Source organism: Megascapheus bottae, chromosome 10 (assembly GCF_031878675.1).
Source record: "Megascapheus bottae isolate mThoBot1 chromosome 10, mThoBot2.hap1, whole genome shotgun sequence".
NCBI classification, from domain to species: domain Eukaryota; kingdom Metazoa; phylum Chordata; class Mammalia; order Rodentia; family Geomyidae; genus Megascapheus; species Megascapheus bottae.
Window position 1 is genome coordinate 1,398,203 of NC_143518.1, and position 22,227 is coordinate 1,420,429.

Genomic DNA, 22,227 nt, shown 5'->3' on the forward strand with positions numbered 1-22,227 from the left:
GTGTATAAGTACTATATCTTCTTGATCCATTCAGCCACTGAGGGGCATCTGGGTTGGTTCCATCCTAGCTATGGTGAATAATGCTTCAATGAACATGATTGTGCTGGTAGGTCTAGTATGGCCTTGTTTCTGGACACTTAGGTAAATGCCAAGGGATGGGATTCCTGGGTCATAGGAGAGCTCTATGTTTAGTCTTTTGAGAAACTGCCACACTGAAACTAACGGGCTTTTAGGCAGCTTTCTCTTTTCCAGAAATTGAAAATATGTGGATATTTCTCCCACCTTACAAACTTTCCAACATAATATGTATGTGTACATGCCCAGTTTTTCTTCCTTCTTCCATTCCTGATACATATATGTCTCATTGTTTTTCTAATTAGGTTCTCTGCTTCCATGATATGAAACTAAGAATCTTCCCATAGAGAGGGCTTACTTTTACCTCCATTTCCTTTGTCTCCATTTTCAAAGAAGCTATTCATGATGAAGAAAGACTGCCATATACTTTCTTGTAGAGCCACACCTTCCTATAATTATGAACATGAATGGCACAGTTTACCACTATAAAAATATATACAGTGTTCAGATACTGGAAATCTGGGAATATATTCCATGTCTGTATTCCTTTGCAACTACTAATAGCACTTACAAGGATTTAAAACAAAGAATAAGCAATTCTTCTTCAAAGAAGTGTTATCACTTGAAGTTACATATGAATGGTTGGATGGATAAGAAACCTAGACATGAAAAACAGCAAACACAGAAGTGTCTTTAAAGGCTTTGCTTTGTACATTCCCTATTTTAGAGAGAATAGAGGAGTATAATTTCATTTCATGTTGTTCATATAAGACTATTGCTTTTATATATAAATATTTTTTAATTACCAGCTTATCTTAATAAAAAATACTGGATTTAAGTTAAGTCCTACTGACAATTTTTTTATTGTCAGGATAATGTATAGAGGGGTTACAGTTACATTCATCAAGTAGTAGGTGCATTACTTCTCACACATTGATACCCCCTCATGTTTTTATCCTCATTTACCTCCCTCCACCCCCTCCCAATCATCCTGCTTTTCCTTCCCTTCCCCATTACAGTAACTATGAGATTAACCGTAAGGGCAAAAAAAGAGAAGAAGAGAAATAACAGTACATCAAGAACAACCATCACATAAGATAAAGCTCTTGTTTCCATATGCTAGAAATCCTTTCATTTAGTCTCATCCTATATGACCTTATGTACCTAGGTTTTGTCCTATTGTAATCCTCTTCTAGGAAAGTCCTACATGTGTACTAATTATTAAAAATGAGGGAAACCATTGAGCCTATGTTCCTTTGGTCTGACTTACTTCACTTAATATAATTTTTTTCAAGTCTTACCGTTTCCTTACAAATGGGGCAATGTCATTCTTTCTGATGGCAGCATAGAATTCCATTGTGTATAAATGCCACATATTCTTGATCCAATCATCTACTGAGGGGCATCTGAGTTGGTTCCATATCTTCACTATGGTAAATAATGCTACACTGAACATCATTGTACTAGAGGTTTTAGTATGTCCTTGTTTCTGGACATGTGAGTAAAAGCCAAGTAGTGGAATTATCAGGTCATAGGGGAGCTCTATGTTTAGTCTTTTGAGGAATCACCATACTGCTTTTCATAGTGATTGAACAAGTTTACACTCCCACCACAGTGTACCTACCGACAAAAAGTTGTCAGTAGGTACAGTCCTGGGGACTGAACGCAGGGCCTGAGCTCTGGCCTTGGGCTTTCCTCAAGGCCAGAACTCTACCACTTTAGCCATAGCACCACTTCTGGCTTTTCTCTGTATGTGGTACCGAGGACTGACCGTTTTTTTTTTTTAAATACTTTACTGAGGAATTTTAAAAAATGGGATACCTAAAGTCTTGGGATACAGGTCAGGAGGTGTACATTTGTCTCATATGATGAAGCACAGGTTTCATTACACACACACACACACACACACACACACACACACACACACACACACTATTTAAGCTTGTTTGAGGTAATGTCTTGACCAGTGACTGTGATATATAGTTGACTAAGCATCTTTGGTTTGTGGTTTTATGGACTTTTGCTTACGGATCTTTTTCAGTCCATAAACCTGTGGCTGATTATTCCAAAACAACAAATACTTCTAAAATATTTGATATTAATACAAGTTCAAAAAATAACTCTCATTGGGATTCTAAGTTTGAAATTATTCTTTCAATGTGTTAACTGGTATGCTGAGCTTATTAGTGATCCTTCCAAAAAAGTGTACACATAGAATTTGTATTTCCTTATTTGGAAAAAGGGCCCCTATGGATGTGATGAAGTCAGGGATTCTTTCCAGAGGAGCTTCTGAACTATCAGAGTCACACAGAGGGACCAGAGGGCATCTGGATACATTGAAGAGGAGACACAGGAAAGAAGAGGTGATGTGATCACAGAGGCATGCACCAGTGGACAGTAATCCAGGAGTTCTACTGGCTGAATTCCTGTAACTGTCAGAAGATGGAAGATACAAGGAATGTTCTAGAGCCTCAAGAGGAAATATAATTCTGATGCAAAGTCTGAAATCCAGAACTATGGAAGAGCTATTCACCACCCAGCCCAGTTTCCAGTAAGTTGTTATTGCCTTGGAAATATATACAGATTGCCTAAAACTTGTTTATTACAGGGTAGTAGTTAATGAAGAACTCTTCTTTTCTAGAGCTCAGGGTTCCACTGAAACAAGGTTGCCCCTGATAGCATCTTTGGAGAGGCAGGGAAGAGTATTCTATCTCAGCCATATTACTTTTCTATGGTTTATTTTTTATTTCTGTTTTCCCTCTGCTCAGTAACTTTGCTGCCAATATCAGTAATTATTATTTTTAGTGATTTGTTATCTGATGAAATTTATTTTTAATATATTTTATTGTAATTAAAAGAAGGGTTACATTATATTCACCAGATAGAAGGTTCATTACTTAACATTGCTACCCTTTCTCATGCTTTTGTTCCCATTTCCCTCCCTCCACCCCTTCCCCTCATCTTGTTTTCCCCCCTTCCCTATCTTATTTAAAATAAACAAATAAACATATATACAATATCTCAGATAACAAGGTAAGATACTGTAACAATATGAGATAACCAAGAGACAACAAAAGAGATAAGAAATAACATAGTACGTTAAGAACAACAGTCACACCTTATATGGCTCTTGTTTCTATATTTTGGAGGTCCTTTCATTTAGTCTCAGCCTATATGGCCTTATGTATCTAGGTTTTGCCCTATTGTAAATCTCTGCTAGGAGAGTCCAAGGTTTATACTAATAATGCAAATGAGGGTAACCATTGAGCCTATGTTCCTTTGTGTCTGGCTTACTTCACTTAAGATTTTTTCCAAGTCTTTCCATTTCCTTACAAATGGGGTGATGCCCTTCTTTCTAATGACAACATAGAATTCCACTATGTACAAATACCACATCTTGTTGCATCTGTTGTGATTAACAAAGGGTATCAATGTATGTGAAATAATGCACCTTCTATCTGGTGAATATAATGTAACCCTTCTATTAATTACAATAAAAATATATGAAAAAAAGGTTGAGTCTTCAGGTTTCTTAGGGAAAGGTTTCATTAAATCCTTAATGCTTTTTTAATGTAGTTTTCTAGAATGTCAAAAAATCCAAATAGAATTCTTTCCAAGTGTCTTGAAGAAAAATTCCAAATGCTGTGTTAACTGGTATCTTACTACTCATAACTGATTGTATATTTAATTCCCCATCTGTAACCCTTTCAATGGAGCACAAGTCCTCATTCTGAAGTAACAAGTCTAACTCTTCTAGTGAGCTGCTTCTTTTAAGCATTTAAATGCTGTGTATTTTTTCTCCCTTCTGCTTTTTTGCCAATCCTGGGGCTTGAACTCAGGGTCTAGGCACTGTCCTTGAACTTTTTCAAGGCTAGGGCTCTACCACTTAAGCCATAGCTTTTTCTATGCATGTTGTACCAAAGAATAGAACCCAAGGCTTCGTGCATGCTAGGCAAGCACTCTACCCGTAGGCCATGCTCCTGGTTCCCTTTTGCTCCGTTTAATAGCAACCTAAATCTTATCACTCAACATGCATAGGAAGAAAAACAAAGACAATAGTTCAGTTTACACAGAAGGAGCCATAAGAGATAGACATAAGCACTGCGATCATGTACGAAGAACCACACAAATAAAGCATCCAACAGGAAAGTACACAGACAAGGCTTTTTGTGGTGATAAACCTTAGAATACAACGATGCTCACTTCTTAGAAATTGTTGAATTGAGTTTATAATTCCAGTGATTCATCTCTGGGTAGCTACATCCACTCACTCTTATCACCAAGTAGGTTTCCTAAGGACTATAAAATTATTTCTTCCTAGAATAAAGAAGTCCTTGGAACATATCAGATATCATGTATTTTTCAATTAGTTTGTTTATAGTTGGTTTGGATGGGAAGAGCAGAGCAATTTTCACCAATCTAACCTCATTAATCTCCAAGTTATCTATTTGAGAAAGAAATGCTACAGTGCCAGGCTATTTATTTTCTAAGCAGTGAATCCTTTTGTCATTCCCTTTGCAGCTTAATGAACAGTTTCCTCAAATCCTCAGAGCAGCCGAAGTGTTTATTTCAGCAAATAATATATTTTCAGAAGCACACATCATTACAAAAGTCTGTCCTGGGAAACTTCCCTTCTGATAGATTGTCGCAGCTTATTCTACTGTGCAAAGGAAGGTCACAATAAAGTGATAGACAACATTTATTCTTTGCCCACAAATAATAAGGAAAGATTTGGCAAATGATTTACACTTTTTGATTTATAGGATTTGATCACCTGGATTCAGTAATTTTTTTTTTCTTTTTTGGTGCCAATCTTGGAGTTTAAATTTAATGCCTGAATGCTGTCACTGAGAGTTTGTGTGTTCAAAGCTAACACTCTACTACTTGAACTACAGATCTACTTCCTCCATTTTTGTAGTTAATTAGAGGTAAGGGCCTCATTAACTTTACTGCCCAGGCTGAAAACTATGTTTCTTAAATCTCAGCCTCCTGAATTGCTGCTGAGATTATAGGCATGCTCCCCCAGCACCTGGCTTGATTCAGTCCTTCTTTTCTTCTAAATTTTATTTTATTGTTAGGGTGATGTACAGAAGGGTTACAGTTACATTCATCAGATAGTAGGTACATAACTTCTTGAACATTGTTACCTCTTCCCATGTTCTTAATGAAGTAACATATACATATTTTTAAAGTATACATGGTATACAGGCCTATAAATAATTAGAAGTTACATGCATTCATGCCACCAATACTCAAATCAAGAAGCACACAGTTACGAACAGCCCAGAAGATGCCCTCAGGCCTTTGAGAACCCCTCTAACTACTGCTGTAAACTCCACATCATTCTGTCTCCAGAAACTCTTTGATTTCTTTCATTCAACATACTTATTTACCAGAGGGTTCCATTTGTGTGGAATGCCTGTTGATGAATAGTTGAGTAGATTCAAGTTTGGTACCAATGCAAATTTTGCTTTGAAGAAAATTCTTTGGTAAATTTTGATGAACATCAATGTCAAATCCTACTGGATGTTTCCTTGGCAGTAGGATGCTGGGTCACCACTTTTATGAATCATTTGTACAGATTTTCACTGTCAGCAGTATTTTGGTGTTCATTAATTCACAGGTTTATTGACATCTATCTGCTTTTCACTGAAAATAGGAAGTGGTTATGTAGACATGACACATTATAGTGTAATTGATATTTCTTTAATGAGTTGGAATATATTTTTAAATTGTGTACTTTTATGTACTTTTAAAATTTTTGTTATAAAGCTGTGATACAGAGGGATTAGAGTTACTTAAGTTAGCAAACACATTTCTTTTTCAAAAATATCTTTATTGTCAACATGAAAGTGAGTACTGATGGGTTACAGTTACTTAAGTCTGATACAGAGTACATTTCTTTAAAAACAATGTCATCCCTTCCCTCACTCTCTCCCAGTTTTCCTGTCCCAAACCCACCTACAAATTGTATAGGTTATTTTCAGTATAGTGTGTAGTGAGTACCACTCCTGCGTTTGATCATCCTATATCTTTCCGTTTCTGTGCCTCCCCTTACTCTCCCAAAGTCAGATAAACCAACAAAACATGTTGTTTTCTCATAAGTTGATGGTTCTGAAAAGTTGGAAGGGCCAATTAATATCTCTGAGGAGCTGGCCTTAACAGAAAAATAATTCAAGAACACAGAGTTTGAAGTGACAAAAGTGTCAATATCTGGATTATTCACTCTATGTCTCAACCTAGTTCTATAAGTTAGAGTGTTATTATGTTTTCAGCAAACATTACTGTCCCTTAACAAAGTAACTCTGGAGCGATTTGAAGACATGTTTGTATAACTCATTCATATAACTGAGTATTGGCAACAGATCATGGCCAAATGGCAATTTTATAATCTGTACACAACTTGAAATAGAATAGTTGTAAAAGGTTGATGCCATCTTGGAGAATAGATTCATTTTCTCTACTCATTATAGAATTTTAAATGCAGGAAAGTGTTTAAGGTAAACAGAGGAAGTTGATTTGCAAATGTAAGGAAAGTTGTGAAAGTAGCAAAAACCTCCAAAAGGAGGGACCTAAAGAGAAGTACAAGAGTTCTCTTGGGAGGGTAACTGTACAAGACAATTCTGCCTTATTTCCTCTCCTCAGCTTGTACCGATTACACAATGGCTGGTAGTTGCATCATGGTGGCTCTTTTCATTGGTAAAATGGGCATCTATGACATTATTTAAGCAGGAAGGAGCATTTGAACAGGAACTAGAGGTGGGAACAAGAAATACCATGATGGGGCACTTGTTATGTGACTCCTTTTTATCCCTGTCTAACCATCTCTCTCTCCTCTCTCTCTCCTCTCTCTCTCTCTCCCTCTCTCTCTCTCCTCTCTCCTCTCTCTCTTCCTCTCTCTTCCTCTCTCTCTCTCTCTCTCTCTCTCTCTCTCTCTCTCTCTCTCTGTCTCTCTCTCTCTCTCCTCTCTCTCTTCCTCTCTCTCTCTCTCTTTCTCTCTCTCTGAATGTTTTCAATTTTAAAATGCTAACGATTATTTTTGAGACAGTCTCGCTACATAGTCCAGGTTAGACAGGAACTCATAATCCTACTGCTTCAGCCGCCACAGGACTGAGATTTTAGGCAGGATGACACCCAGCTGGCAATAATTATTTCTGTGCATTCGAATTCTCACAACTTTCCATTCTATAAGGCTAATAAAGTAGCTCTACACCAGAAGCCCCTACCATGTGGAAGCAAGTTAGTCATAGGGAAAGGATGTTGTAATGAATCCCTCTTCACTCACAACCTAGGAGACACCATATTGTTCTGTCTCTTCTCTAGTAGGTCCTACTGTCACATCTCAAGATAATTAATGATCATTTTGATGTTAGAACTACTTCCGAAGTATAGAAAAACTCCAAACCAGTTCTAACCAAATCAACTCATGTGTCCTTAGCCTGATCTGTGTGTAATGAACTCCTATGTAAAACTTCATGCACATATGATGCATTTCATGCACATTCTTCTTAAAACTGTGGAATGGCAACCTTTTCTATGTACAGACCCCTTCCAAAACTCTGTCATGATCCCTTATTTCCCTAAGATTAGCCATTGTTATTACTGTGAGCTCTTTCCATACTCCCTGAGCCCTAGTAAACAACTGGTTTGCTCTTGAACCACCTAGCTCTGGCCCACACTTTTTAAAGGATGACTTTCTTTCTTTCTACTAAACTTTTAGCTTCGCCACTTTATGTGTGTGTGTGTGTGTGTGTGTGTGTGTGTGTGTGTGTGCATGTGTGTGTGTGTGTGCATGTGTATTCATTCAATTTTTTGTTGGAGATGCCATGAATCTGAGATCTTCACTTCCTCAACTATACACTGGAAACTACTCTCTTCAGTTAAAATTTCACCTATTTCCTAAAGTCATGCCATGTAGAATTCCCCCAGTGATGACTTTTGTATCTCAATAGATAATGTGCTTTCCTGCTTAAGAACTGAAAGTGTTTCATTAAAGGGAAAATAACTTCAAGCTAATGTCATTTGCCTCACCTTAGAAAACTTCTATAACTTCTCCCCATCACTGAATATATCCAATTTACTTTAATTTAAATCGATTAGCCATGGTACTCTGCTACTTACCTAAAGCCAACTTAATATAAGCAGGTTTTTCCTTGGGAAGAGGCACAGGGACTGACAGTCTCATGAATAGAAAACACATTGAGAAGCATAATCATCTCTCAATATGATTTTTGAGTGACAGCCACCAGGCACAGGTGCAGCAGCTAAGAGCTAACAACGTAGATAGGAATGAGATGGGCTCAAAGACAAAGCTCTGTTTGCCTGTCTGTAATAAGGAAGACTGTCCTTCACACATCCCACATGAAGAAGTTCAAGAAATATTTCTTTTAGGAGCCAGGGAAAAAGATGGAAAGCCAATATAAAAATAATGCAATGGTTATTCCAATAAAATCTGCAATAAAGGGAGGTTCAAGTATAGTGAAATGCAGGCAGCATAGAAGAAAAAGTAACTAACCAGGGAGGAACTTTAATAGTTATTGACTTTGTTGTATAGAAAGAAATGATGATTACTCTGATACAAAGTTTAAGTCTCACAGAAAAAAAAAAACAACCTTTGACCCAGAGAATTCAAGACTATTGGAATAACCACAGCAAGCCCCAAGGTGTAGACAACCATAGTTAGTTAAGTAGACATATCATTATTTCAACAGGACTATATTAAAAACTAAAGAAACTTTTCACGTGATTATCATATCCTGAGTGAAGTACAATAAATTTTCTAATAAAAATATAGAAGTAAAAACAAAATAAAAAATCATTTTACTTCTTAATTCAGTACTTGGTATGATTTTAAAAAAGAGCGGTAGCTCTTTTGTCTATGCATTCCTTTCCTAACATTATTTAAAGTAATAAATGAAGAAAAGCAAAGCAGTCTGTCACTATGTATTATTTTTAGCAGTTTTAAACAATATTGTAGCTTATAATACATAGTATTGGAACTGTCGCCTTTACCAAAAGCAAGCTACTTTCACATTTTACATATGAGAATACTTCTATGATGCATATGAAATTCACTAATGGTAACTGAGGTGTTTCATAAGAACCAGAGTGCCTAGTTCCCACTCAGAGGATACCAACAGTAAGAATTAAAAACACTGCCTGTAAATAACAGATTTGTCTTTGTGCAATGATAAATCCTTATGATTTATCATCAATTACTTTAAGATTAATTTCTATTCTCATAATATTTAGGTCAGTCAATAAACACAGACTTGTCTAGAACAAAATTTTCCTCTGCATATTCTATGGAATTTTTTCTGTGATAGGTTGGTAGATGTTACAGAAAAAAATAAAACTCGTCTGAATCAGATTAACAGCTCATTTTTAAACTACAAAACTTCTCAAAACATAAGATATGCTCAAGCACCCATGGACTATAAAAGACAATAGATGATACACAGTTATATGTTTCTTTGATTAAACCCATCACTCTGAATAACAACCCCATGAAATTATTATGTAGACTATGGTTTAGTAGATGTCTTTCTGTTTGTTAATCACTCCATGTCACAGATCTGCTCATGAGTGAGGAACAGAGCCCCCAGCTGGCCTGATAGCTCCCTGTCTCAGGATTGCTTGCAATAAGGCTAGGAGGTGCCTGCAGTGGCTCATTCCCTTCCCAGATCCCAAGATGGCTGCAAAATGACTGATACTTTGACATGTGTAAGTAGCTCATCACAGTCAATGATATGCTAAGTTAGCTAGGCACCAGTAGCTCATACCTCTAACCATGGCTAATGAAAAGGCTGAGATCCAGAGAATCATGGTTTGTATCTAGCCTGGGAAAAAGAAAGCAGTAAAACTCCATTTTCAGTTCACCAACAAAAGTTTGGAGTGAAGCTATGACTCAATGAAACCCCGAGTTCAAGCCAAAGTACAGGCAAAAAAAGAAAACCCCCACACAGAAATCATTATCTCATGGTCATTGGGTAGTGTCTGGTCATGATAAGAAAGGATGGTTAGGATTACAAAACAAATTGTGCCTCCATCAAATGATAATTTTAACATCATATTTGTGTGATACAGTCTGTTGTGGTTACCTATTTCTATATTTTCTATACCACTCTGGATTAGCTCTAGATTCACAAATATAAGTCCTACAGAAAGTATCAATGTAATACATTTTCAGTTTTTGGTTAACCATTGTTAAGTTATTATTAAGAAAATTATTTAAGCCCATATAATTAGTTTCTAATATTATAGAATATTTTAATCATGCACTAATTTAAGAGGTGTGTTCTTAAATCAAAAATGAGACTAATCAATGAACTGACAGGGACAAAATATTTTTAATTGTTTTTTGCTTGTTTTAAAATACTTTAATAATTTACAATCACTATTAGCTTAAACTTATGGAACAAAGTTGATAAAAACTAAAGTTTTCCGAAGTAGCAGTGTGGTTCAAAATGGTACAGTGCTGGCCTTGAGCAGAAGAGCTCAGGGGCAGCACTCAGGCCCCGAGTTCAAGCCCCATGACTAATATATAAATGATAAAATTAAGCAATTATTACTAGTAATAAATTCTACCCATTACAAAAAGCACTAATTAGTTTATAGATGCTAATTAATGCTACTAGTACGCATGAAATGAGTAAGTATGTAACTGAATTTCTCTACTGTGAAGTGGGTTTCCTGGGTACCCATTCAAATGATTAACTACTCCCCTAAGTGACATAGCAATCTGAACTACAAATAGAACCCAAGTCTAAACCACATTGCCTATATCATTCTGCAAAAATTCTCAGTGGGTATAAATGAGAGAAGAGTTTCTATGAATTTTGAACGGTTGTGGAAGTATTTATGATGAAAGCCTAGGTCTGGGCTTCTAATTACCATCTATTTGGCAGTCACATTCAGGTAAACATTTCTGGCGCTGTTTTTAGGATTGTAGTCATGTAACCACTCAAAAACCGGAAGTGGCTCTGCGACTCAAGGGGTAGGGCAGTAGCCTTGAGCTGCATGAGTACATAGTACTCATGGTAACCCCTTTGTACAACTTCCCAGAGATAATACAAATATAATTTTAAATAAATACAGCAAAACAGATAAAGCTGAAAGCCATTAATCAACAATTGCTGATTAAATATGAAAGCCAAAGGGCTTTCTGGTAGCTTATAACAATCCATTAATCTCTTTCATAGAAAAGAAAAGGATATAGAACAGATCTCAGATTTGAAACTTTAGAGTATCTAACTCTGAAAAAATTTAAACTCTCAACCAGTTCAGATCTGTTCTGTTAATAGAGAAGCACTGTGGGCCAGAGATGGTGCTGGCTCAGGTCTCCATTCCCAGCTACTAGTGAAGTAGAGAGCAAGAGGCACAGCATTTAAGGCTAACCTAAGCAAAGCAGCTAGCATAAGCCCATCTCAACAATTGTTAAGGCACAGTAACATGCAGCAGTGATCCTAGCTATAAGAATGGCTGTAGATATGAGTATCGTGGTCCAAGATCAGCCCCCCAAAATTTGACTCTATTAAAAAGAACTAATGCAAAAAGGGCTGAGGATATGGCTTGATTGGTAAAGTACCTGTCTAGCAAGCTCAATGCCTACACTGCAAAAAAAAGAACAAAAAAGAGTACATTTGTAAAAGAATGAAATCCTAGAAACTTTATATAAACTCAGGCAATGAAGTATACAACTTTGCTTTAACAAGTGGAAGACTGGGATATCAGGTGTAGATCATGGGAAAGACACAAAAAGAACTCAGAAAACTGCAATGAAAGAATCTACTAGAAGACTTGAGAAATGCCATACAACCAGTAGCTAAAATTATTAACCTTTTATATATAACTCCTAGATAGACAATGTGCTCTCGGGGTACAAATGATAGGTGTGAAGTTTTCATGTCTAGAGTCACAAGAAAATTTCCCTGCAGTAGAAATGGTAAACCTTGGGTGTAGCACAGGCAGAAACAGGGATTGTAAACAAAAGCCGCACGTTATTTTTTCTCTACCTCTCCCTTAGCCAATGTCCATTGTCACATCACCTGCAGAGGAGGGGCAGAGGCAAGGGCATCTCACTTTCCCAGTTTCGATACTAATCATAACTTAAGATCCACAGTGAAAATCAGGGATCCACAGTTATATCAGGGAAAGAAGCTCAGCAAGGATTTATTTTGGTATAAAAGGAAGAAGTCCAGAGAAAAATATTGAGGAAAGTAATTCCTATTTCCCACATGGGAAACAGAAATGAAGTTTTAAGATGGTGGATCTTGTTTGGAGTCCTTATGTTTTCTGAGATGGAGGATTACTTTGTGGCCTTGTAAGAGGTACTTAAGCTGCTTTTTACTGAGATATATTGACACTTAACTTGGATCCATGAAATAAAATCAGTTTGAAAGCTAAACACTCTCCACTTAGCACTTGTGTCCTTTCATCTTAGCTATTCTCTCCTGCAATGACTTTGCAATCATTTTTGGCTCCAGAAAGGACAGGTGGCACTGGTAAATATCAGTGATACAAAGCAAACTGTCCTTTATATAGATAGGCATTGCCATTCATCATCTCATAGCAAAGAATGGAAGTGTCACAAATGAAGCCAACAACCAAAGCTTAGGACAGACCCAAGGAGACATCTTTTTTTTTTACCTCTTTTTTTATTGTAATTAGTAAAAGGGTTACATGATATTTGCCAGATAGAAGGTGCATTAATTCACATACATTGATACCCTTTCACATGTCCAAGCAGACATCTTATGGCTGACTTTTTCTGCCCCACCTCCAGTGAGGAAGGCAAGAACTCTCCAGAAAAAAAATATCTAAGATAATGGTCAATCCATTATCTGTCCTCGAAACTCTTTGTCTATAAAACTTAAGGTTCAGGTATACGTACCTAACATCGTTGAAGATGTACTAACTTATTTTCTTCCTTTTGCTGATATGTAATAAATCTTTTTGTTTCCTTTTATTGTGTCTCTGTATTTCACCTGGACAGGTGAAACTCATGGAATTGGGATCAGGTGCCTAAAACTTTGTTTTCAAAGTCATCTAGCAACTCTGAGTTAGCAGTGACAAGCAAGGTTTGTTGGGGATGATTGTTTTCCTTAAGCAAGGCTGAAGGCACATTTGACTAAATGAAAAGGCACAATGCCAAGAATGCCTACCTGACCAGGGTCACTTAGGCGAGGTGCAGAGGTATGCACAGGAATATAGTGGCCCTGGCTCTTATCCCTGACCCATATCCAAGTTCAGCTATAAGAAAATAGCAAGGCAACTCAATAATGCTAGCTGTTCAGCCTGAGGTTGTTCTTCCACTAGTATGATGTATGTCTTGTGATTAACAAGAAATTCAGTATACTTCACTAGTTATGCACCAAGTCCACTGCCTTCCATATTATGTCATAGTGGATAATTAAACCTGTCTGGGAGATGAACTGGGGCTTTGTCCTGAGAAATGGAGTTTTCCCTGGTTTCCTAGCATTGACTGCTGAGATTGTCATTGTGTCTTTCATTCTTTCTCTTACCAAGTATCTAACTACTATGCCACACTGGATCCAGCAAAGGTTATCATGGACCAATTACCCTAAACATGACCAAAATGGCTCAGTGTAGGATGCAAGTAATACATGGACAGCAGTCTAGTTAATCACATCCAAATGTAATCACTTGTCTCTTACTGCCATTGGGTTACTTTGTAGATTTATAGACAAATTCAGTCATTACAAATGAGGGAAAACATGCAGCCTGTGTTTCTTTGGGTCTAGTTTACTTCACTAAATATAATTTTTTTCCACATCTTCCCACTTCCTTACAAAACATAGAATCTCATCATGTATATATACTGCATTTTCTTGATCCATTCATACACTGAAGGGCATTTTGGTTGATTCTGCATCTTATCTGTGATTAAATTGCAATGAATATGGTTGTACTGGTGGCTTTGTGTGAGCTGGCTTATGGTCACTTTGGTAAATGCCCATTACTGGGATTGCTGGATCACAGGGAAGCTCTGTGTTTAGTCTTTAGAGGAACCTCCACACTGCTTTCCAGAGTGGTTGAACAAGTTTTCCTTCCCCACCAACACTGTAGTAGTGATCTCTTTTGGCCATATCCCCCTTAACCTCAGTTACTATTAGTTTATTCAGTAATGCCCATTTTACCTGGGGAAAGGTGGAATCTCAATATTGTTTAAAGTGTTTACATGCTGAGAACAAAGAAGGATATTCTTATGAGAGGATCACAATTATTTAATAGCCGTGTGCACATATCCATTCACTCATAAAAATGAACACCAAGAAATGGAAATAAAAGACTTTTTATTGTACTATCTGCAGTTATTTCTTTTTTCTTTCTTTTTTCTTTTTTGACATTCCCTAATGTCACTTTTTTTTTATTTCAGTTCCTTCTGTCTTGGCTATAAATTTATCTGATTTGGGGAAGGGACAGAGATTCACAGAAACAACACGGTAAAGAGTAAACTAATTCAACAGTGATACTCACTAGAGACTACATCGGAAATGAACTTTACAACTTGGGGAGGGAGGGTAGGCAGGAGGGGAAAAAGTGGGAGAAAATGAGGGAGAGGGTAACAGTGTTCAAAAAGAAATGTACTTATTACCTTATTTATGCAACTGTAACCCCTGGGCACCTTTCAATAAAATTTGTTTTCTTCTTTTTTAAAAAAAGGATAGGAGTTGTACCATCTATCCCCTAGGGGTGATTTGGGAGATGGTAGCGATGAAAAAATCCTCCCACTATACAAGCTTTGTGTTGCATGCAGTCATCACTTCATGTGGAATTAGAGTGGCCTAACAAAACACATATATTAGTTCCCTGCTTAGTAACAAGTCATATTTTACTTTCATATTAAGCCATATGCCCTTTTTGTAGAAACTGTAACCAGAAATACATAATAAAATTGGTACTCCTGGGTTTTCACTTCTTGAACTTAGAGATAAACTTATGAGGAGTGGGGGGGGAGGGAAATGGGGACCAAGACATGAAAAAGGGTATCACTGTATGTGAATTAATGCACCTTCTATCTGGCAAATATAATGTAACCCTTCTATTAATTACAATAAAAATATATGAAAAAAGTTAAAAAAGCCAAATTGATATATTTGCTAGCCTATATAATTTCCATAATCATGGGAGTTTTCCATGTCAACATTTTATATTATTTAAGGAAAGCTGACAAGTACAGCAACCAAATACAATGATATGGGGGTTTTCTATGGAAGCTTGATTTTCTACTAATAGAAATTTCCCTGAGTTAGATTTCTATTCAAATACAATGCATCTTTTGTTCCTTTAAAGGGAACTGTTATGAAAAGAATTGTTGTTCTTAAGGTACTATGTTATCTCTCATCTCTTTTGCTGTCCCTTGGTTATCTCATATTGTTACAGTATCTCACTTTCTTACCTGATATATCGGATATATTTGTATTTGATTATTTGAAATTGGATAGGGAAGGGGGGAAAACAAGATGAGGGGTGGGGGTGGGGAGGAGGGAAATGGGGACTAAGACATGTGAAAGGGTATCAATGTATGGGAAGTAATGCACCATCAATCTGGCAAGTATCATGTAACCCTTCTATTAATTACAATAAAAAATATATGAAAAAAGAAAAGAAACTAGTTAATTACTATGTAATAGATTAATAGGCAGATAGATATTTTTATTCATTTAAAAAAAAGCAACATGGCATTAGCCCAAAAGCATAACTGCTAATTGAAACTGCTGTTCTTGGGTCTTTTCTTAGATTCAGTGCAGTACCTCACCTCACTTTTTTCTACTTTCTTGCTTTTTCTTTTTTTCCATTTACAACTGTGAATCTCTCATTGTTCCTTGTCATAGAAATATAGATTCAGCCAATACTCAGTAAAAAGGTTTGTCAGTAATGCCTTAAGGAGTTAACCTCCACAAAAATCATTTAAATTTTAGAAAAAATCTACTACAGACAAATAGGCTTACATCCCAAAGGAATGATTCTCAGACAACTGAATTTAACATGTACAGGAACATTTAGCCATCTTCTCACACTTTGTGTTATCTTCTGCATTTGGAACAGGAGAATTATGTTACCCATGAAGATCTCAGAATTGCTTTGTCTCAATCAAGGATCTTGACAACTTTTGCTTTATAAAGCCTCTGGAGACAGAGCAGAAGTCAGAAGCATTTTATAGCTACACTGCCATTGTTTCTCCTATAGATTTCATTATTAATATTTTTAAGTAATGGAAACAACTCTTTAATATACTATGTGAACCAAATCTTGTCACCTTGGGAACTTTCATGCATGACTGCATATTACAAAAGATGTGATATAGCTATCATTTCAGTTGCAAGCAAATTTGTGATCTAATGCTTTATGTTACTTTTAGAATGCAATTTTCCATGCTTCTAAATGGTTTTCAAAGATGCTTATCTTAATATCTGAACATTTTTAATAAGTTGATGTAACATAATTTACCTAATCATTATTTATATAATTGTAATTAATGCTCTTTCTATGCCTTTTATTATTTCATGTAATTCTATAATGAGCATAAGGCACAGCTGTAAGCTCTTATTGAATTATTTCTACAAAGTTAAATACCAGTAAAAGTTCCCATCAACTCCTCATTTGCCATTAGATTAAGTTGTTACTATCATTTCATTCTTCTTGTAGAATCTAGTAGAACTATAATCAAATATTAATAATTCATAATGTCCCTACTAAAAGAGAAACCAGATCCTCTCCTCCCTTCACTTTCTCCCTTTCCCTTTTCTGTCCTCTTCTCTCTCCACTCCCTCTCTCCATTTAGACAGGAAAATCTGCAATCTAAAAGAATAGGAAAAGGATAATGCACAGATAAAGGGTGTTCAGCCTATCATTGATCTGAAAAAGTTTCAGATCAACTTGGGGCTTTCAAGTACAGAAAATAAGATCCAGCTATTGAGAAGCTGAGAGAATGCCTTGCATATTCCTGCTGGGCCCCTAAAATGTACTCTGAAACCATTACATTTGAAAGTGTTTGCTATTGTCACTGGAAAGAAATTACTATTAGGCCAGGAACAGTGGCTCATACCTGTAATCCTAGCTACTCAGGAAGCTGAGATCTGAAGATCTAGGTTCAAAGCCAGCCTGGGCACTAAAGACCTGGAGAGTCTTATCTCCAATTAACTCCTAGAAATTGGGAACTGGGGCTTTGCTCCACGGTTAGGGCAGTACCCTTGAGCTGAAGAGCTCAAGGACAGCACCCAGGCCCATTGTTCAAGCCTTATGATCCCCCCCAAAAAAACCAAAATAAATGCAATATAGGGAAAGAAATGGCACCTAAATAGCATACCATCTAAGGACCACAAGAACTGTCAAGACACAGGCCCTAATAAAAGCTTTTAAAAATGGTAGAAACTTGTATGTGAATTAATGCACCTTCTATCTGGCATATATCATGTAACCCTTTTACTAATTACAATAAAAAAAATTTAAAAAATGGTAGGAACTAATAAATATCTCTCAATCCTAACTCTCAATATCAATGGACTTAACTCTCCAATTAAACGGCATAGACAGTCTAGCTGGATCAAAAAGCAAGATCCACTGTTCTGCTGTCTTCAAGAGACACATCTTACCCAAAAAAACAATCACCTTTTGAAAGTAGGAGGTTGGAATAAACTCTATCAAACTAATGGCCACCATAAACAGGCTGGAGTTGCCATCCTCATATCAGATAAAATAGACTTCAAACTAAAATTAGTAAGAAAAGACAAAGAAGGTTACTACATACTACTAAAGGGATCTTTCCTCCAGGAAGACATAACGATCCTAAATATTTACACACCCAACCCTGGAGCTCCAAACTTCATCAAGCAAACTTTACTTTCACTGAAACCATACATAGATCGAAACACAGGGATTGTCGGTGAATTTAACACACCACTCTCACCTATGGACAGATCAACAAGGCAAAAACTCAACAGAGAAACCTTTGAACTGAACAACTATATAGACCAACTAGATCTAACAGACATCTGCAGAATACTCCACCCAGCAACAACACAATATACGTTTTTCTCAGCAGCACATGGAACATTTTCCAAAATAGACCACATCTTAGGCCATAAAACAAACCTGGACAGATTCAGAAACACTGAAATTATTCCCTGCATGCTCTCAGACCACAAAGGCATCAAACTGGAACTGAACACACATCTCCACCAACGAAAACCCTGTAACTCATGGAGACTGAACAACACATTGTTGAATCACCAATGGGTCATCGAAGAGATCAGAACAGAAATCCAACAATTTATGAAATTTAACAATAAGGAGCACACAAAATACCAACTCCTTTGGGACACAGCAAAGGCAGTACTCAGAGGAAAATTTATAGTGCTGAGTGCCTACAACAACAAGTTGGAAAAATCACAACCAACAAGTTAATGTCTCACCTTAAGCTCCTGGAAAAAGAGCAACAAACCAACCCTCATCCCAGTAGAAGAAAGCAAATTATTAAAATCAAAGCAGAATTAAATGAATTGGAATCCAAAAAAACTATAGAAAGAATCAACAAAACAAGAAGTTGGTTCTTTGAAAGAATTAACAAAATTGACAAACCCTTAGCAAATCTTACAAAAACAAGAAGAGAACATACTGAAATAAAAAAAATTGCAGACGAAAATGGTAATATCATGACAGAAATTACCAAGATCCAGAATACCATGAGGGAATACTTCTCAAACCTTTACGCCAACAAATTTGAGAATCTAGAAGAAATGGATGAATTCCTAGCCAATATTAATATACCCACTCTGAACCAAGAAGAACTAACCCAAATCAACAGGCCTATTTCAAGCTCTGAAATAGAAATGGCAATAAGAGAACTTCCACCTAAGAAAAGCCCAGGGCCAGGTGGATTCACAGCTGAATTCTATAAGGTCTTCAAAGCAGAACTCACACCAATACTCCTCAAGCTCTTCAACAAAATTGAAAATGAAGGTTCTTTACCAAACTCATTCTATGAAGCCAGTATAACCCTCATCCCCAAACCAGACAGACAGGCATCAAAGAAAGAGAACTATAGATCTATTTCTTTGATGAACATGATGCAAAACTTCTCAAAAAAATACTGGCCAACTCATCAAAAAAATTATACACTATGATCAAACTGGATTCATCACAGGGAGGCAAAGCTGGTTCAACATATGCAAATCAATTAATATAATTCAACACATCAACAGGAGCAAGGACAAAAATCACATGATTGTCTCAATAGATGCGGAAAAGGCAATTGACAAGATCCAACACCCCATTATGTTAAAAGCTCCGGAGAAACTAGGAATGCATAGAACATTCCTCAATATAATAAAGGCTGTGTATGACAAACCCACTGCTAGTATTACACTTAATGGTAAAAATCTAAAGCCATTCCCTCTAAAATCAGGAAAGAGACAAGGATGCCCACTCTCTCCACTCCTCTTTAACATAGTATTAGAATTCCTAGCCAGTGCAATAAGGCAAGAAGCAAGCATAAAGGGGATCCAAGTAGGGAAAGAGGAAGTAAAACTATCCCTCTTTGTAGACGACATGATTCTGTATTTAAAGAATTCTATAGCCTCTATTCCCAAGCTCCTTGAGCTGATTCAAAACTTTGGCAGGGTAGCAGGCTATAAAATTAACCCTCAAAAATCAACTGCCTTCCTTTACGCCAACAGTGAGAGGAACAAGGCAATAATCAGGAAAGCAACTCCTTTCACAATATCCCCAAAGAAAATAAAGTACCTAGGAATTAACTTAAATAAGAATGTAAAGGACCTTTTTGATGAAAACTTTAAAACCCTGAAAAAGGAAATTAAAGCAGAAATAAGGAAATGGAAAAACCTCCCATGCTCCTGGATTGGAAGAATCAACATCGTGAAAATGGCAGTCTTGCCAAGGGCTATCTACAAATACAACGCAATACCCATCAATATCCCAATGGCATTCTTTAAAGAAATAGAAGAGGCAATCCAAGAGTTCATATGGAATAATAAAAGACCCTGTATAACAAAAACACTTCTTAGCAGAAAGAATAGCGCAGGAGGAATTTCAATTCCAAACTTTAGACTCTATTACAGAGCTATAATTCTCAAAACAGCTTGGTACTGGCACATGAACAGGCCTGAAGACCAATGGAATAGAACTGAGGACTCAGATATTAAACCACAGACCTATGGCCACCTAATCTTTGACAAGGGAGCCAAAAAAAAATAGAATGGAAGAAAGACAGCCTCTTCAACAAGTTGTGCTGGCAGAACTGGTTAAGCACCTTCAGAAAACTAAAGTTGGATCCTTCTTTGTCCCCTTCACCAGGATTAACTCCAAATGGATCAAAGACCTGGAGGTAAAAGCTGACACACTGAAAACTTTACAGGAAGGAATAGGAGATACACTAGGCCTCCTTGGCACAGGTCGAAACTTTCTTAATAAGGACCAAGAATCACAAGAAATCAGAGAAAGGCTTGGATAAGTGGGACTGCATTAAACTGCGGAGCTTTTGTATGGCAAAGGACATAGCTAGTAAATTAATTAGGAAGCCTACAGAGTGGGAGAAGATCTTCACCAACCAAACAACGGACAAAGGCCTCATATCTAAAATATATCAACAACTCAAAACATTAATCACTCCAAAACTAATCTCCAAAGAAACAACCAACCCATTAAAAAATGGGCCAAAGACTTAAAGAGAGTCTTCTCTGAAGAAGAAACAAAAATGGCCTATAGACACATGAAGAAATGCTCAACATCTCTGGTCATAAAAGAAATGCAAATCAAAACAACTCTAAGATTCCACCTCACTCCAATTAGAATGGCCAGGATCAGGAAAACGAATAATAACAGATACTGGAGGGGATGTGACCAGGAGGGATCACTACTACACTGTTGTTGGGAGTGCAAACTCGTTCAACCACTATGGAAAGCAGTGTGGCAGTGCCTCAAAAGGCTAAACATAGAACTCCCCTATGACCCAGCAATTCTACTACTTGGCATTTACCCAACCATCCAGAAACAAGGGCATACTAAATCCACTAGCACAACAACGTTCTTTGCAGCACTATTCACCATAGCAAATATATGGAACCAACCTAGATGTCCCTCAGTTGATGAGTGGATCAACAAGTTGTGCTATTTGTACCCAATGGAATTCTATGCTCCTGTCAGAAAAAACGACATCACCCCATTTGTTAGGAAACAGAAAGACTTAGAAAAAATCGTATTAAGTGAAGTAAGCCAGACTCAAAGGAACTTAGGCTCAATGGTTTCCCTCATTCGTCATAATCAATAGAAACCTTGGGCTCTACTAGCAGAGATCTGCAATAGAGCAAAATCTTGATACATAAGGCCATATATAGTAGGACGCTAAATGAAAGGCTCTCTATGATATAGAAACATAAGCCATATAATGAATGATTGTTGTCCTTAATGTACTATGTTATCTCCCATCTCCTTTGCTGTCCCTTGGGTATCTCATATTGTTACAGTACCTCACTTTGTTATGATATATTGAATTTATTTGTATTTGGTTATTTGAAATTTGATAGGGAAGGGGGGAAAACCAAGATGGGTGGGGGGGATAGGAGGGTGTGTAATGGGTACCAAGACATGTGAAAGGGTATCAATGTATGTGTATTAATGCAGCTTCTATCTGGCAAATATCATATAACCCTTTTATTAATTACAATAAAAAATTAAAATAAAAGCAAAAAAAAGAATGATTGTTGTCCTTAATGTACTATGTTATCTCTCATCTCCTTTGCTGTCCCTTGGGTATCTCATATTGGTATAGTATCTCACTTTGTTATCTGATATATTGAATTTATTTGTATTTGGTTATTTGAAATTTGATAGGGAAGGGGGGAAAACCATGATGGGTGGGGGGGTGGAGGGGGAGTGTAATAGGTACCAAGACATGTGAAAGGGTATCAATGTATGTGAATTAATGCACCTTCTATCTGGCAAATATCATGTAACCCTTTTATTAATTACAATAAAAAATACTTGTACAGGTATATACCACTATATGCACACCAATATAGTACTTCTAAGAATCCTGAGTCCTAATCTCATGGACTCATTTTGTATAATTACTGTTGAAAGAGTAGAATATCAAAAGTATCTAAAGTATGT

The 22,227-nt window shown here is 36.8% G+C and overlaps 1 protein-coding gene across 7 annotated transcripts in view; it reads right to left on the bottom strand.

Moving 5' to 3' along the window:
* The window catches only part of LOC150057313 (uncharacterized), a 207,122-nt gene that overhangs the window by 24,263 nt on the left and 160,632 nt on the right, over positions 1 to 22,227 (bottom strand). For 6 of the 7 annotated variants that reach the window (XR_016536810.1, XR_016536813.1, XR_016536809.1 and 3 more), the window contains one exon: positions 440 to 524. The exons of the other annotated variant lie outside the window; for it this stretch is intronic. Coding sequence is in view for 1 of the 6 variants with exons in the window: in XM_090340058.1 (XP_090196184.1) it covers positions 440 to 524 (85 nt within the window). In the remaining 5 variants the exon portion in view is untranslated. The remainder of the gene's footprint in view (positions 1 to 439; positions 525 to 22,227) is intronic. 7 annotated transcript variants of the gene reach the window in all.